The 13,947-nt window shown below is 37.8% G+C and overlaps 1 protein-coding gene across 9 annotated transcripts in view; it reads right to left on the minus strand.

Annotated features, from left to right (window-relative positions):
- Positions 1-7,157: 7,157 nt before the first annotated feature.
- Positions 7,158-13,947, minus strand: part of cxxc5a (CXXC finger protein 5a) — a 30,553-nt gene continuing 23,763 nt past the window's right edge. For 8 of the 9 annotated variants that reach the window (XM_067376234.1, XM_067376235.1, XM_067376239.1 and 5 more), the window contains one exon: positions 7,158-8,508. In XM_067376234.1, coding sequence (XP_067232335.1) covers positions 8,464-8,508 — 45 coding nt within the window. In that variant the 3' untranslated portion in view covers positions 7,158-8,463. The remainder of the gene's footprint in view (positions 8,509-13,947) is intronic. The other variant, XM_067376243.1, reaches the window with a different exon arrangement.

The raw sequence follows: 13,947 nt of genomic DNA on the forward strand, positions 1-13,947 counted from the left end.
TGTAAACAACGTATGAAAATGTCACAGAAGAGAAGAGATTGTTGAATAAAGTCTTTTTTTTTTTTTTTTTTTTTTGTGCTCAAAAAGTATTCTTGTCTCTTCATAACATTAAGGTTGAACCAATGTAGTCACATCAACTGTTTTAACGATGTCTATAGTACCTTTCTGGACCTTGAAAGTGTTGATTATATACTTGTCTATGGACGAGTCATATACCTCTTGGATTTCATCAAAAACATCTTAATTTGTGTTCTGAAGATAAAGTCTTGCGGGTGTGGAACGACATGAGGGTGAGTAATTAATGACAGAATTTGGGTGAACTAACCCTTAATCTATTAAAAAGACTATTAAAACTTAAAAAAAATGAAATCCAAGAACTTCATTCTTCATTTATTATATTAGGACAGTTATATCAAACCCTGACATTGAGTGAATATACTTTCTTTTATCCCAGATTAATATGCAGAGATAAGTATTTCGTCCTTTGGTGCTGTTAGTGATGCAGCAACTTTAACATTTGAGATAAAATCTTAGATATAGCACCTTCCGAAGTGTTAGAAAATGGTGTGTACATGAAATGATCCAATTTACATTAGTGATCTTGGAATCAATTACCGATTATGCATTAGGCTTTGATATTCTGCCCGTTCTTGTTTGCCTGTATGTAGCGCTGAACGTCTCCAGCAAAGCGGTCCAGCAGGGTTATTGGGCTCTGCTGGCTGTCGCTGTTGTCTTGGCTCAGGCCGACGCGAAGAAGCAAGCGTGGGGCTGGGGGAAGGGCACGGGCGTGTTGGCCGTGAGGGTGAGCAGATCAGTGCGTTGCATGTCTGTGTGGCGGTGATAAGATTCTAGGATTCTCCCACTGTGACAGGTCTGCTCGGCATCCTGACCTTCCACTCCACAGCAGCGTGATTAACCCTATACCTCACCGTCCACCAAAATGACCAGTGCTAGTTTACCCACCACAACCTCGCTGACATATCATCAATGAAGGTTTGAAGAACCTTCTCAAAAGCCTCCAACCTTGTTAAAGTATCTACAGCTTCATGAGGAACCATATACTCACCTTTAGCTCTATACTCCTACATGCACACCACTGCAACGTCTAATGCTAACCAACTCTACTACTGATCGCAACCCAACTATGAAACAAACAAATGGATGAAATTGCAAGGTTCCATATGGCGACTGTAGGACAGGAATTCCACCTATCACTTACAAGAGCAAATCACTTAAAGGTGCCCTCGAGTGAAAAATTGAATTTATCTTGGCATAGTTGAATAACAAGAGAAACATGGAAATAACATACAGTGAGTCTCAAACACCATTGCTTCCTCCTTCTTATATAAATCTCAATTGTTTAAAAGACCTCCGAAGAACAGGTGAATCTCAACATAACACCAACTTATGTAACAGTCGGGGTGTACGCCCCAATTTTTGTATATGCCAGCCCATGTTCCCAACATTATGAAAGGCATTAGACAAGGGCAGCCAGTATTAACGTCTGGATCTGCATAGGTGAATCATCTAAGCTAGCTAAGCAAGCAAGAACAATAGTGAAAAATGGAAGATGGAGCAATAATAACTGACATGATCCATGATTACATGATATTTTTAGTGATATTTGTAAATTGTCTTTCTAAATGTTTCGTTAGCATGTTGCTAATGTACTGTTAAATGTGGTTAAAGTTACCATCGTTTCTTACTGTATTCACGGAGACAAGAGCCGTCGCTATTTTCATTTTTAAACACTTGCAGTCTGTATAATTCATAAACACAACTTCATTCTTTATAAATATCTCCAACAATGTAGCATTAGCCGTTAGCCACTGAGCACAGCGTCATATTCTTTCAGAATCAAATGTAAACAATATAATAGTATACAATACTCACATAATCCGACGCATGTATGCAGCATGCATGACGAACACTTTGTAAAGATCCATTTGAGGGTTATATTAGCTGTGTAAACTTTGTTTAGGCACTGCTTAAGGCAAGCGCGAGATTTAAAGGGGCCGCACAGCATAAATCGGCTCATATTTAATGATGCCCCAAAATAGGCAGTTAAAAAAATTAATTAAAACAAATCTATGGGGTATTTTGAGCTGAAACTTCACAGACACATTCAGGGGACACCTTAGACTTATCTTGTAAAAAAATGTTTGATGGCACCTTTAAAGGGTTAGTTCACCAAATAATGACAATTCTGTCATCATGTACTCACCCATATGTCGTTCCAAACCTGTAAGACTTTCATTCATCTTCGAAACACAAATGAAGATATTTTTTTAAAAATCGGAGAGCTTTCTGTCCCTCCGTTGACAGCTATGCAGCTACCACTGTCGCTTCAAAAAAATTCGTAAAGGGATTGTAAAACCATATGAATTGAGTGGTTTAGTGTATTTAGAATGAATTTAGGCTTTATTCACATATAAACATTGATCAGCGAACATAAACAGAGGCTCAGCCGTACTTGAATGATGCGTGAGAACAAACCTCATTGGTTCTAACAGAAGCTTAAATGTGCTGCGTAACACGTGAGAATGATCCTCATTGGTTCTCGTATGTCAAGCAAGCATGCTTGAGCTTCCTCAGCGTACTTGAGAATCCTTAATCTCAAAAATCAGCAACAAAATCTGACATAAACCATCCCCTAAATGTTGTTTCTGATGCTCAAATAGTGTTAAAAAGCTTATTTAAAAAGCTTGTTTATTTATTAAAGCTGAAAATAAGCAGTTTTTGAGATTTCAGGATTCTCCCATTCAAGTAGATAGGACTTGGTCTAGGATGTAGCTGCCCAGAGGCATTGCAAATATGGCTGCCGAGTTAACAGACTTTCCTTGAAAGGGACTTTGATACTCAAAACTGCAAAACCAGCTAAGACCAGCTTTTTTAGCAGGATACATCATTACACAAGCAAAAACATGTTTCTCCATTGACAGCTGTTCAAAAGTAGCCATGTATTCTGACTTTTTTTTTTTTTGGAGGGATATTAAAATTGTAACATGAAATGTTCTGAGATTGATCATTCAAAATGGCTGCATAGCAACGTGGTTCATAGTTTGTGTAACGAGTATGTATAAAACATGACCTTGAATGTACTGTACCATACAAAGCATCTGTCCAATGCATAAATGTCAACTGCCATTGAGATGAATGGGAATGCTAACGGATGCTAACAGCTAGCTTTCTCCAGATAAAGTACATTAAACCTGGTCCTAACTAACCTCGTATGAACAGTGTTGCAGATTCAAACATTATATCTCTTCAAAGTTAGGTTGTAATGAAAGTATAGACCAATTTTTTCTTCTCTGTTGTGATGTACATCCACATGGGTTGTTGATTGGATGGAGCCAGATCTAAATAGAGTGCAACAGAAGCGCCGCGAACGACCTAATAGAGTCGGTCTTGCTATGCTGTCAAAATACTTAAATATTTGTATATACATGCATGTTTCGCAATAAAATATATTGTTTCAGTATAATCAATGAATAGATTTGTATAGCATTTTTAGTTCAATTATTTCTTTTAATTTCAATTATTAGTGTACAGTCTTGCACCCTTGTCTTTTTGTCAGATTTTCTTTGCTTCAAATAAAAGTTTGTAATGTTATAATTCACCTCGTAGTTGGTCGGTTTGGTTCATGGCTTATAACACTTTGACGAAGTCACTTTTTCTGCATCTATAAGAAGTGTTATACACTGTAAAAAAAATCCTGTTGTTTCTACGGAAAAATACCGGCAGCTGTGGTTACCAGAACAATACTGTAAAAATGACATCCAACCGTAAACATACTTACAGAGTTACATGTGAATTTTACATTTTAAATATGTATATTTAACATTGGATTTCAGTACACTGTAAAAAAATCGGTAAAATATCATATTTCATTAACTGATATAATGTTAATTTACCAACCTAATGAAATCCTAATATCTGTTTTGTACCTTTATAATACACTGAAAGTCACATGATGAATCAAAGTTCATCACAAGCAGATTTTCCACAAGCTGAGGAGGACAATGCTAATATAGAGAAGGAGCACACAGTCTCATTCACACACACATTAAACACCATCATGGTAACATGCATGAAATTTTAAAAATGCAATAATTTAACAACATTAGATGTAACATAAAACCCTAATGTACATAACTGATTAGAAAAAAATTAGAAAAACTAAGAAGAAACAGAGTTATTTCAACAAAGGGAATTGTGAGAATGTCAATTTACGGTTTTTCACTGTAAATTTTACAATGAATTGTTATTTTTCACTTTCAAAAACTGTGAATTTAACGGTATTTTACCGTAAAATTACATTAAATGTACCGTTAGATCTATTACAGTTATTCACCGTATATAGTACGGAAACTTTCTGTAAACCAATTGACAGTTTTTCACCGCAGCATTTTTACAGTCTTTTACTGTTAAAAATCATGGTAATTTTTTACAGTGTACCTAAAGAAATGAGTAACTTTACTAGCAACATGTCAGTGTTGTTGGAATGCAATGCGGATAACACTTTTCCCCCGTAAGGTCTGATATGAAAAAATGTGTCTATTCAGCACACGTAGATATACATTCTGTTTTGTTTTTTGTGTGCCTGTAGATATATTGGCTGAAAACTATGTTCTCTCACGGGCATATATATTCACACTGACCAAAAGACAAAAAATATTGTTTCTTCAGCCCAACACACACACGCACAGAGACAGAGTGCATTCACTAACAGGCACAACCACACTACCACCCCTCTCTTGCTCTCTTTATCTACACCCCCCCCCCCATACACACCTCTCTTTCTCTCTCTCTCTTTTTCTCTCTCCCTCTGTGATGGCAGGACGGGCAGTGAGCTGTGCGGCTGGGAAGAGGCGAGGACGCCGCGGCGCACATTAATAATGCAGAGCCTCAGCTTCCTCCCAGCGCCGCGGCCATGGCACTGGCCCATCGCTGTCACCAGGGGGGAGCTGGGAACATTCTCTCTCTCTTTCGAGCTCTACTTCTTTCAGTCTCTCTCACATAAACACACGCAGACATACACACTTTTACACAAACCCCACCAAACTGGGCCTCCACCCGAGACTGTGGCTCATTACAGATCCTGCTCTGATGACTGCACCACAGACCTGGGCTCATTACGGCACTGAGGACTCTATCCAGCTCTCCAGGCCTGCAGCTGGTACCTTCACCTCGCTCATACAGCACTGCGCTTTACACTTGTGTTCGCACAAACCGCATACTTTTACTTCCACCTGTCGTATTTAGTCGTAAATGTTCACAATTTTGTTTTATTAGTTCGTATTTGTGGTAGGCCAAAGGTGTTTGTTGTGTGCAGGGGTGTAATGATGATTGCAATTTCTGCATTTATTCAGAGTTAATCATTACTTTTCAAAGTAAACATTACTCAGTGTGTCCCATGGGCATCGCTTGACCCTATTTAGGGGGGCTTCGGTCTGCCGTCTTTCATCTCAGCCCCCCCTTAAAATCGGCAATTAACTCGGCTGCTGCAGAAGCTATTTGAGGATATTTCACTCCCCTTACCAGTCGTTAAAAAGTTTGCAACATTAAGTATTATACTTCCCTTTAGTCAGAGGTGGTCCTGGTCATAGGCAATATATCAAGCGCTAATGTGGTATCTCATCTGAACACTCTTCATTCCAGTAAAATACCAAAAAAAGGCAAATATTAAAAACTTTGTGCTACACTTTTTCAAATTGTTCCATAATAATCAAGCATAGCGTTAGTTCTGGCAGGTCACGCTCACATCAGCTGACTCTCAGCTGATCCACGTCCACCTTTTGGAATGCGCCGTCTATCACAGAATCCACATACAGTATCCATCAGTATTATTAACAGAAAATTAAAGGGTTAGTTCACCCAAAAATGAAAATTCTGTCATTAAATATTCACCCTCATGTCGTTCCACACCTGTAAGACCTTCATCTTCGGAACACAAATTAAGATATTTTTGATCAAATCCGATGGCTCAGTGAGGACTCTTGCCAGCAAGATAATTAACACTTCCAGAAAGTCATATTTAAAACAGTTCATGTGACTACAGTGGTTCTACGTTAATATTATAAAGTGACAAGAATACTTTTTGTGAAGACTTTCCAACAATATCTAGTGAAGGGCGATTCAAAACACTGCTTGATGAAGCTTCAAAGCTGTATGAATCTTTTGTTTCGAATCAGTGGTTCGGAGCGCGTATCAAACTGACAAAGTCATGTGATTTCAGTAAACAAGGCTTTGCATAAGCGTTTCAAAACGTTTTGAAATTTCAATGGTTCATGTGATTTTGACAGTTTGATATACGCTCCGAACCAACGGTTCGACAAAAAAGATTAGTGAAGCTTCATGAAGCAGTGTTTTGAAATCGCCCATCACTGGATATTGTTGAATAAAGTCGTTATTTTGTTTTTTTGGTTCACAAAAAGTATTCTCGTTGCTTCATAACATTAAATATTAAATATGTCTTTAGTAGCTTTCTTGCCATCTGAAAATGCTGTCAATGGAGGCCTCACTGAACTATCGAATTTCATCAAAATGATCTTAATTTGTGTTCTGAAGATGAACGAAGGTCTTACGGGTGTGGAATGACATGAGGGTGATTAATTAATGACAGAATTTTCATTTGTGGGTGAACTAACCCTTTAACAGTACCTTTTCTGTTTTTTCTTACAGTGTACTTTATGCTCTACTTTAAAGTTTGCCATGTCAACAGGCGAGTAATTATATAGTTAGCAGGTGTCCATCTTTGAAGGTTCATACCCATATAAAGCCCAAAAATCAATGTGAATGAGGCAGTCTTCCCATGTACCCTTTTGTGTGGTGATCTGCAGCACAAAAAAACTCAAAAGGCGCTTGAGTCTTGCCAAAACAGCCTTAACTTTCCATTTACCTTACTGCTGATTAGCTTTCACAGACTGTCGGTCAGAGACGTTGGCTGAGTATCAATAATTCATTGTCTTTTAATTGTGTTTTTTGCCTTTAAATGTCAGACTGTACCGTGCGAAGGAATGCAAGTGATATTAAGAACAGTGGACCACAGACAAACCCAGCAGCGCATTGTTCTTCACTGTCATTGTTATACTGCAAAGAGTTTCAAACATCACATAGAAGAAGATGAAGAAATCAAAGACTCTTGATAAAACAGCTTTATCGCATCTCAAAATGACATATCTTGTCCCATTGTTTTTTATTTTACTGTTTGAATGGAAAAGGGAACAACCTAGAGGATTCTGCGAACATTTCCATATTGTTATAATTTTTTTTTTTTTTTTTAAGTTTGTTGCGGTTTCTTATAAAACATGCAAACAGACAGACGTCAGAGCTGTAAATTTTCGACACAAATACATGCATTTGTTTTTATTCACAAAACCAGCCCATAGTTCTAATCCAATACAAACATTGCTGCTTTTTTTTAAAAGATGTAGCTACCGGCATTGTCATGAAAACAAAACAAAACAAAAGTTAAATTTTTCAGTGCGTTCGAGTGAGCCGAGCAAGTGCTGTGGAGGGCTCTGTAAAAATTCAGACTTGTACACTGAGAAAACAATAATGTGACGATCCGAAATATAGCGTAATATCACGTGGAACACGATTCAACATGATATTACGTTACGTGATATGATGTAATCTGGCATAATATGACAAAAGGCTGCCAGTATACAGTAAAACAAACTGAAATATTTTAAGTTTGGAGCATCCAGTAGTAACAACGCTACAGAAACAATGAAAATGTTATCTTCTTCCAATTACGTTGTCATCAGATTAGGGTTTTTGATAATGCATATGTTCATTCAGAAAACTGGATTTTGGAATATTTACTTTTCCCTTGAAAGACAAACATTGATCAGTTTTCGAAACTATAAATTGAAATCAAACTTAAAAAAAAAGAAACAATCATAAAATACAGCTTTTCAGTAAGAACAATGGTCCTAAATTACAATAGTGCTTGCCATTAGCCACTAATTTTAAAATATAGCCGTAAAATTTACATTCTCTACACAAGTACTGTATCTTTCCACACGTGAACAACATTAACACCAAACACAGAAATTTTGTTGATTGTCCACACTGAGTCCGCCATTTCTGTTTGTCAATGAACAGTTCCATGTCTAAGCCACAGAAAAATTCTGCTGGAAAAGGGACAAAAAGGTACCAAAATGGAAACATATAAAAGGGAATGAAAGTTGCCATAGATATTTTTATTTATGTTTAATTTTTGGTTCAAGGAATAAGTAGGTGCATCCATTACTCGTTTGATTCTTTTGTATTGTTGTTTTATTGTACTGTATCTTGTGATGAAGTTTTTTTTTTCATAGTTGTCTTGTATTTCTCTTTTTTTTTTTTTCACATAGTTTGTGTTTGTCAGCCAGTGTTGGTGCCCGAGATGATCCAAGCGAGAGTTGGCATTGCACTTGATGGCAGAGCTTTGGGTGGAGGTCAGAGGTCACAGTCCTACTGGAACCACCGGAACGCCGCGCCCGTCGGCAGCATCACCTTCTTGGAGAAAGAAAAAGAGAAATGGGGGGTGGGGGGAGGCAGAAATGGGTGCATTTAGTAGAGTGAGGTTTGGATGAAAAACACATACAGACAGTAAGTTAAAGCCCTAGTGGAATGAATTGGCATCTTGTGCCTTTTAGTCCATATGTTATTTTTGAAGCCAACTATATGCTAGTGTAAAATGTATGCTTTAAAAACTTGCGCTGTGTCCAAAATTAAATACTTCCGTGCTATAGACTGTATACCATAGTAGGTATGTCCGAATACATAGTATGAATGACCGAATGACCGATTATTTACGCCGAGATTCCGAAGTGTGAATTCGTTGGACACGTTACTATCCCATAAGTCCACGGGAGAGGATTTATGAATGGAAGTGAAGCAATGCAACTGACACTGGTAGGTCACGTGACAGTAACAACATGGCTTCATTCATACCAATATTTATACTATATAGAGGCGAGCATACTTTTTTAAAGGTCGTGAAGTAAATTCAAATTCAAATGTAGTACCTAATCAATACACAGTTTCGGATGCAGCGTTAGTCAAGAAAACGGAACAAAAATATTGATGACTCATCCTGCACTACACAGATTTATGTCCAATCAAATGCTCTCTAGAACAAAATTGCCCCGCCTCCTAATACCACCTGCATCCAACTAGCATTTAGCAGATTAATTTAATTTGTGACTGTTAAAAAGTCCTATTCCTAGGTTTTTGGCCATATCAGAACCAAACTAGTGCAGCAAGATTCTCCAAGTCTCATTGTCAATAATTCTAAAAAAAAAAGTTGAAATTTCGATTCACGCCCCCTAAGGGCCGCCAAGACGTTCGAAGTAGCTGGAGCCACTTTTACGAAAATGGCTATAACTCGTGAACAGAATGAGATATTTTCACCAAACTCAGCAGACCTATGTAAGAGCTAATTCTGTGGTTGTGTGAAAAACGATTCAGAGACTGGCCACTTGGTGGCGCTATAACAGCAAAAAAAACCACGAAAATGGCTATAACTACTTCACCGTTAGTCCGATCGACTTGAAAATTGGCATGCAGTGTCTTTGTCTGAGTTGCCATGATTGTCTGTGAGAACATTGACGTATCTCGAAAAACATGTCCGGCATCGACCAATGAAGTTTGAGCAGCTATCAGACAAGGTTAACAGAGGCCGATCAGAACGAAACTCGCTGGGCCTAGAGGCCTAAATTCGAAAGAAATCGGCCACCGTGGAGTGCCTTTGCATTTTTCACATGCGCAAACGATCGTTATCGTGCAATTTTTCGCACACGCCCACGAAATTCACACCACATGGTATAACTCCTCATTCTGAGCAACTTTGCCTCGGTCAATTGAATTGTTCATTAAATATTGGAGATTATTTCAAAAAACAATTTTGCTGAACTAGTCCTAGGTTTTTGGCCATATCAGAACCAAACTAGTGCAGCAAGATTCTCCAAATCTCATTGTTAATAATTATCAAAACAAAAGTTGAAATTTCGATTCAAGTCGTTCGAAGTGGCCGGAGCCACTTTTACGAAAATGGCTATAACTCGTGAAAGAAATGAGATATTTTCACCATCTCAGCAGACCTATGTAAGAGCTCATTCTGTGGTTGCGTGAAAAAGGATTCAGAGACTGGCCACTTGGTGGCGCTATAACAGCAAAGAAAACAGGAGCAGGATCGCAAACGATCGTGTTTCGTGCAATTTTTCGCACACGCCCACGAAATTCACACCACATGGTATAACTCCTCATTCTGAGCAACTTTGCCTCTGTCAATCAAATTGTTCGATTATTTCAAAAACCAATTTTGCTGAACTAGTCCTAGGCTTTTGGCGCAACCTTGATAACTGTTAAAAAGCTTTAAAAACCATATATTTCATATGGTAAATTGCCTGTATTGGCTGTAAATGGTCTTTTCCATGTACGATCGAGATGGTTACAGGCTTGTTAAATAAAACAAAAAATCTTTTTACTCATGTGCTTAAAGCCCTTAAAACACTTGAACCCCATTTATTGCTGCTTGCAGCTAAATTTTAGTTCAAAATAGCTCCAGTTGAAAATACAGAAATACACAGATATTAGTTGTTTCGCATCCTTTCGCTCTCCTCTGCGGCCGTGTGATTCATCTAATTCCTCCTTCTCCCCCTTTCCTTCCTTGTTCTGTCTTTCCTGCCCCCTCCTCCTCTCCAGCCATGGGCCATGGCCCTGGCTCCACGTGAAACCCGATACGCCACATTCATTATTTAGTCACCACGCAGTCACGTCGAGCGCCCACCACACTGCTCTCGCTATGGCCTCTTTATACATCTCTCTCTATCTGTATTCTTTCTGTGCTGCACGTCTGTCGGTTTGGCATCTGCAGCGGGACTCAGGTGGGCGCTGAGACCAGGCCAGCTGAGGAAAAGCAAGAAGCCTTGTGAGGCGACGTTGAGGTTGAAGGGGGCTGAAGCTCAGGCATTGCTGGAGAGACGTAGCAACAACAGCGTAAAGCTACTGCGGCACAGAATCTCACATGTTCGCCAGCAATAGTCCGAGCCATGGGCAGCAAACGCATCCCCGCTCACATGATCACATGTGCACCAGCCCACACACTCACACTCAAATCATTCAAGTGTTCCTGGATGAGACAAACTAAGACGGACAACGTTTGAACACTTGAACATGTAGAAATATATGGGCCAGACTTAACGGACTAAACTAGAGTGCTCCCATGACAACAGCTGGGCAGATGTTAACTTTAATGGTTTAGCACTTCCTAATATCATGTTGTAAATCAAGTATGCCAGAGTATTTCAAGTATTTCTTGGATGAGACAACATTAGAAGTCTTTTTCTTTAGTTTAAAGGGTGTTATTTCCCTTATTTACTGCCAGAGGACAGTAAATATAATAACCTCTTGTGGCTGAGTAAGAATATATCATGTCAGACACCAAAATGGAGGCCATTTTTCAGTCCCACTATATTAGGTGTCTTTAACTACTATGTACTAACATTTATATTAATCATTTGATAGAGTGCACTTACTGTTTTTACATTGTACTTATATATATATAAAAAAAAAAACCTGCATATAATTACTTATATAATTAATTACATTTGTAATTACATCACTGTTGACCCTCTCCTTACACCTCAACCTACCCATACTGTCCCTAACCTTACCCGTATCCACCTCAATAGCAGCATGAGTTCTTTGCAAAACAACATGAACACAATTAAATACATAGTAATTAAAGATACCTAATATAAACTGACCAATTTTTCTTTATGGAGAAGACAATCCCACATTGCAACACGCTCCGTGAAAAACATATTCAAGATGGAATGTTTCATTCAATACAAAATAGGCCTATATTAATAATAGTTACAAATGCACTTTTTTGCCCAGCGTTTATGTGTGCTATGTATCTTTATACTTATTTGAGTGTCACAAATAAGTGACTGAAGCTTTCTAGGATACAAAATAGAGAGTTTGAAACATGACAAAGCTGAATTTTCAGCATCATTACTCCAGTCTTCAGTGTCACATGATCCCTCAGAAATTATTCTAATATGATGATTTGGTGCTCAAGAAATATTTATTATAATCAATGTTGAAATCAGTGCTGCTTAATATCTTTGTGGAAACTGTGATACATTTTTTCAGAATTATTTGATAAATTCGAAAGACCGCATTTATCGGAAATAAAAACCTTTTGTAACATTATAATTGTCTTAACTTCCACTTTTTTGATTATTTTAATTCAATCAATTTAATAACTTTTAAATAATGAACAGGTTTTGAAATCAAATGCCATAATTTTCCAACAAAGTTGTTTTAATCAGTTTATATTTGTGACAGTTACATTAGTTATTTTTAACTAAAAATAAATACATAATATTATTTTCTGACAAAAAATGTGTTTCTAAAAATTATTAGTTAACTAGACCTTTGTTTATCTTCAGAACACAAATTAAGGTATTTTTGATAAAATCCAAAAGGTTTTTTTTTTATCTCCCATAGAAAGCAACAAAAAGACCACATTCATGGTCCAGTAAATTAGTAAAGACATTGTTAAAATAGTCAACGTGACTGCAGTGATTCAACCTTGATGTTATGAAGCGACGAGAATACCTTTTGTGCACAAAAACAAAACAAAAATAACGATTTTATTCAGAAAGTCTCTCCCCTGTCAGTCTCCTAGGCAGTTCACGTTGTAAACACAGTGCAGCGCTTCCGTGTTCTACGTCAGAAGGCCGACTCATTATTGGCTGGCTCCTGCGTCAGGTGAACAGTGTCGGCCAATACTGAGCCAGCGTTCGGACATAAACACGGAAGGGCTGCACTGCGTCAACAGCGTAAGAGACTGACGGGAGAGAAGAAATTGTTGAATAAAGTTATTTTTGTTTTGTTTTTGCACTCAAAAAGTATTCTCATCGCTCCATAACATTAAGGTTGAAGCACTGTAGTCACGTTGACTATTTTAACAATGTTTTTACTACTTTTCTGGACCTTGAATGTGGTAATTTTGTTGCTTTCAATGGGAGATAAAAAAAAACCCTTTCGGATTTTATCAAAAATTTCTTAATTTTTGTTCCGAAGATGAACAAAGGTCTTGAGCATTTGGAATGACATGAGGGTGAGTAATTAATGACAGAAATTTCATTTTTGGGTGAACTAACCCTTTAATATTCCCTCTGTTTTTTGTTTTATTTCTTGCTCCTGCTTAATTTTGAGACCTACATTTGAGTAAATACTCACTGCTGACCACATGTGAAATTCAAACACAACACTGTGGGTGTGTCCCGCACACGAGCCCCTGAGAATTCACTGTGACCTTTAGCTTGTGACTACCCCACTAGAAGTGACCCTAACACCCAATCCTCTTTCAGAAGCCAAGCTCACAGATGACCACTATGGCGCCTGACCCACAACCTTTAACCCTCTGTAGCATATTTTCCAAGGTCATCATTCCTGCAAGGTGTCAACCAAAAGATCCACCAACTTAATCTGTGTTTATTGATTTTCCTATGAATAAGTTACCGCTCCAATCTGCTGAGGGTTCAGTTTCCACAGGTCAGTGATACACTGGCGCTGTATTACTGACCTGAGGGGACAAGAGAGCACAGTTTCAATGTTTCCGCTCGATAGCCTGAGCTAAAAATTGCAGATTGAAGGTTAAATTAATATTTTACTTCCATCATAGTATCATTCATTATTAAAAAGTTTATTTCACTCAAATATAAAAAATAAGCATTAACACTAGTTATTTAATATACAATTTTTTTGAATTTACTGCAAAAACAACTATATTCAGACCTAAACCAATAACGTGATATACTGTAGAATTTCTCATATAGTGATATAAGTTTTTGACCTGTTTTCAGAAAGCCGAAAATCTGCCTGTTGCTTTCCATGTCTTTATGGGTGTGCCTATGCAGCCCTTAGGTCATGTATACG

This window comes from Chanodichthys erythropterus, chromosome 22 (assembly GCF_024489055.1).
Source record: "Chanodichthys erythropterus isolate Z2021 chromosome 22, ASM2448905v1, whole genome shotgun sequence".
NCBI lineage: Eukaryota > Metazoa > Chordata > Actinopteri > Cypriniformes > Xenocyprididae > Chanodichthys > Chanodichthys erythropterus.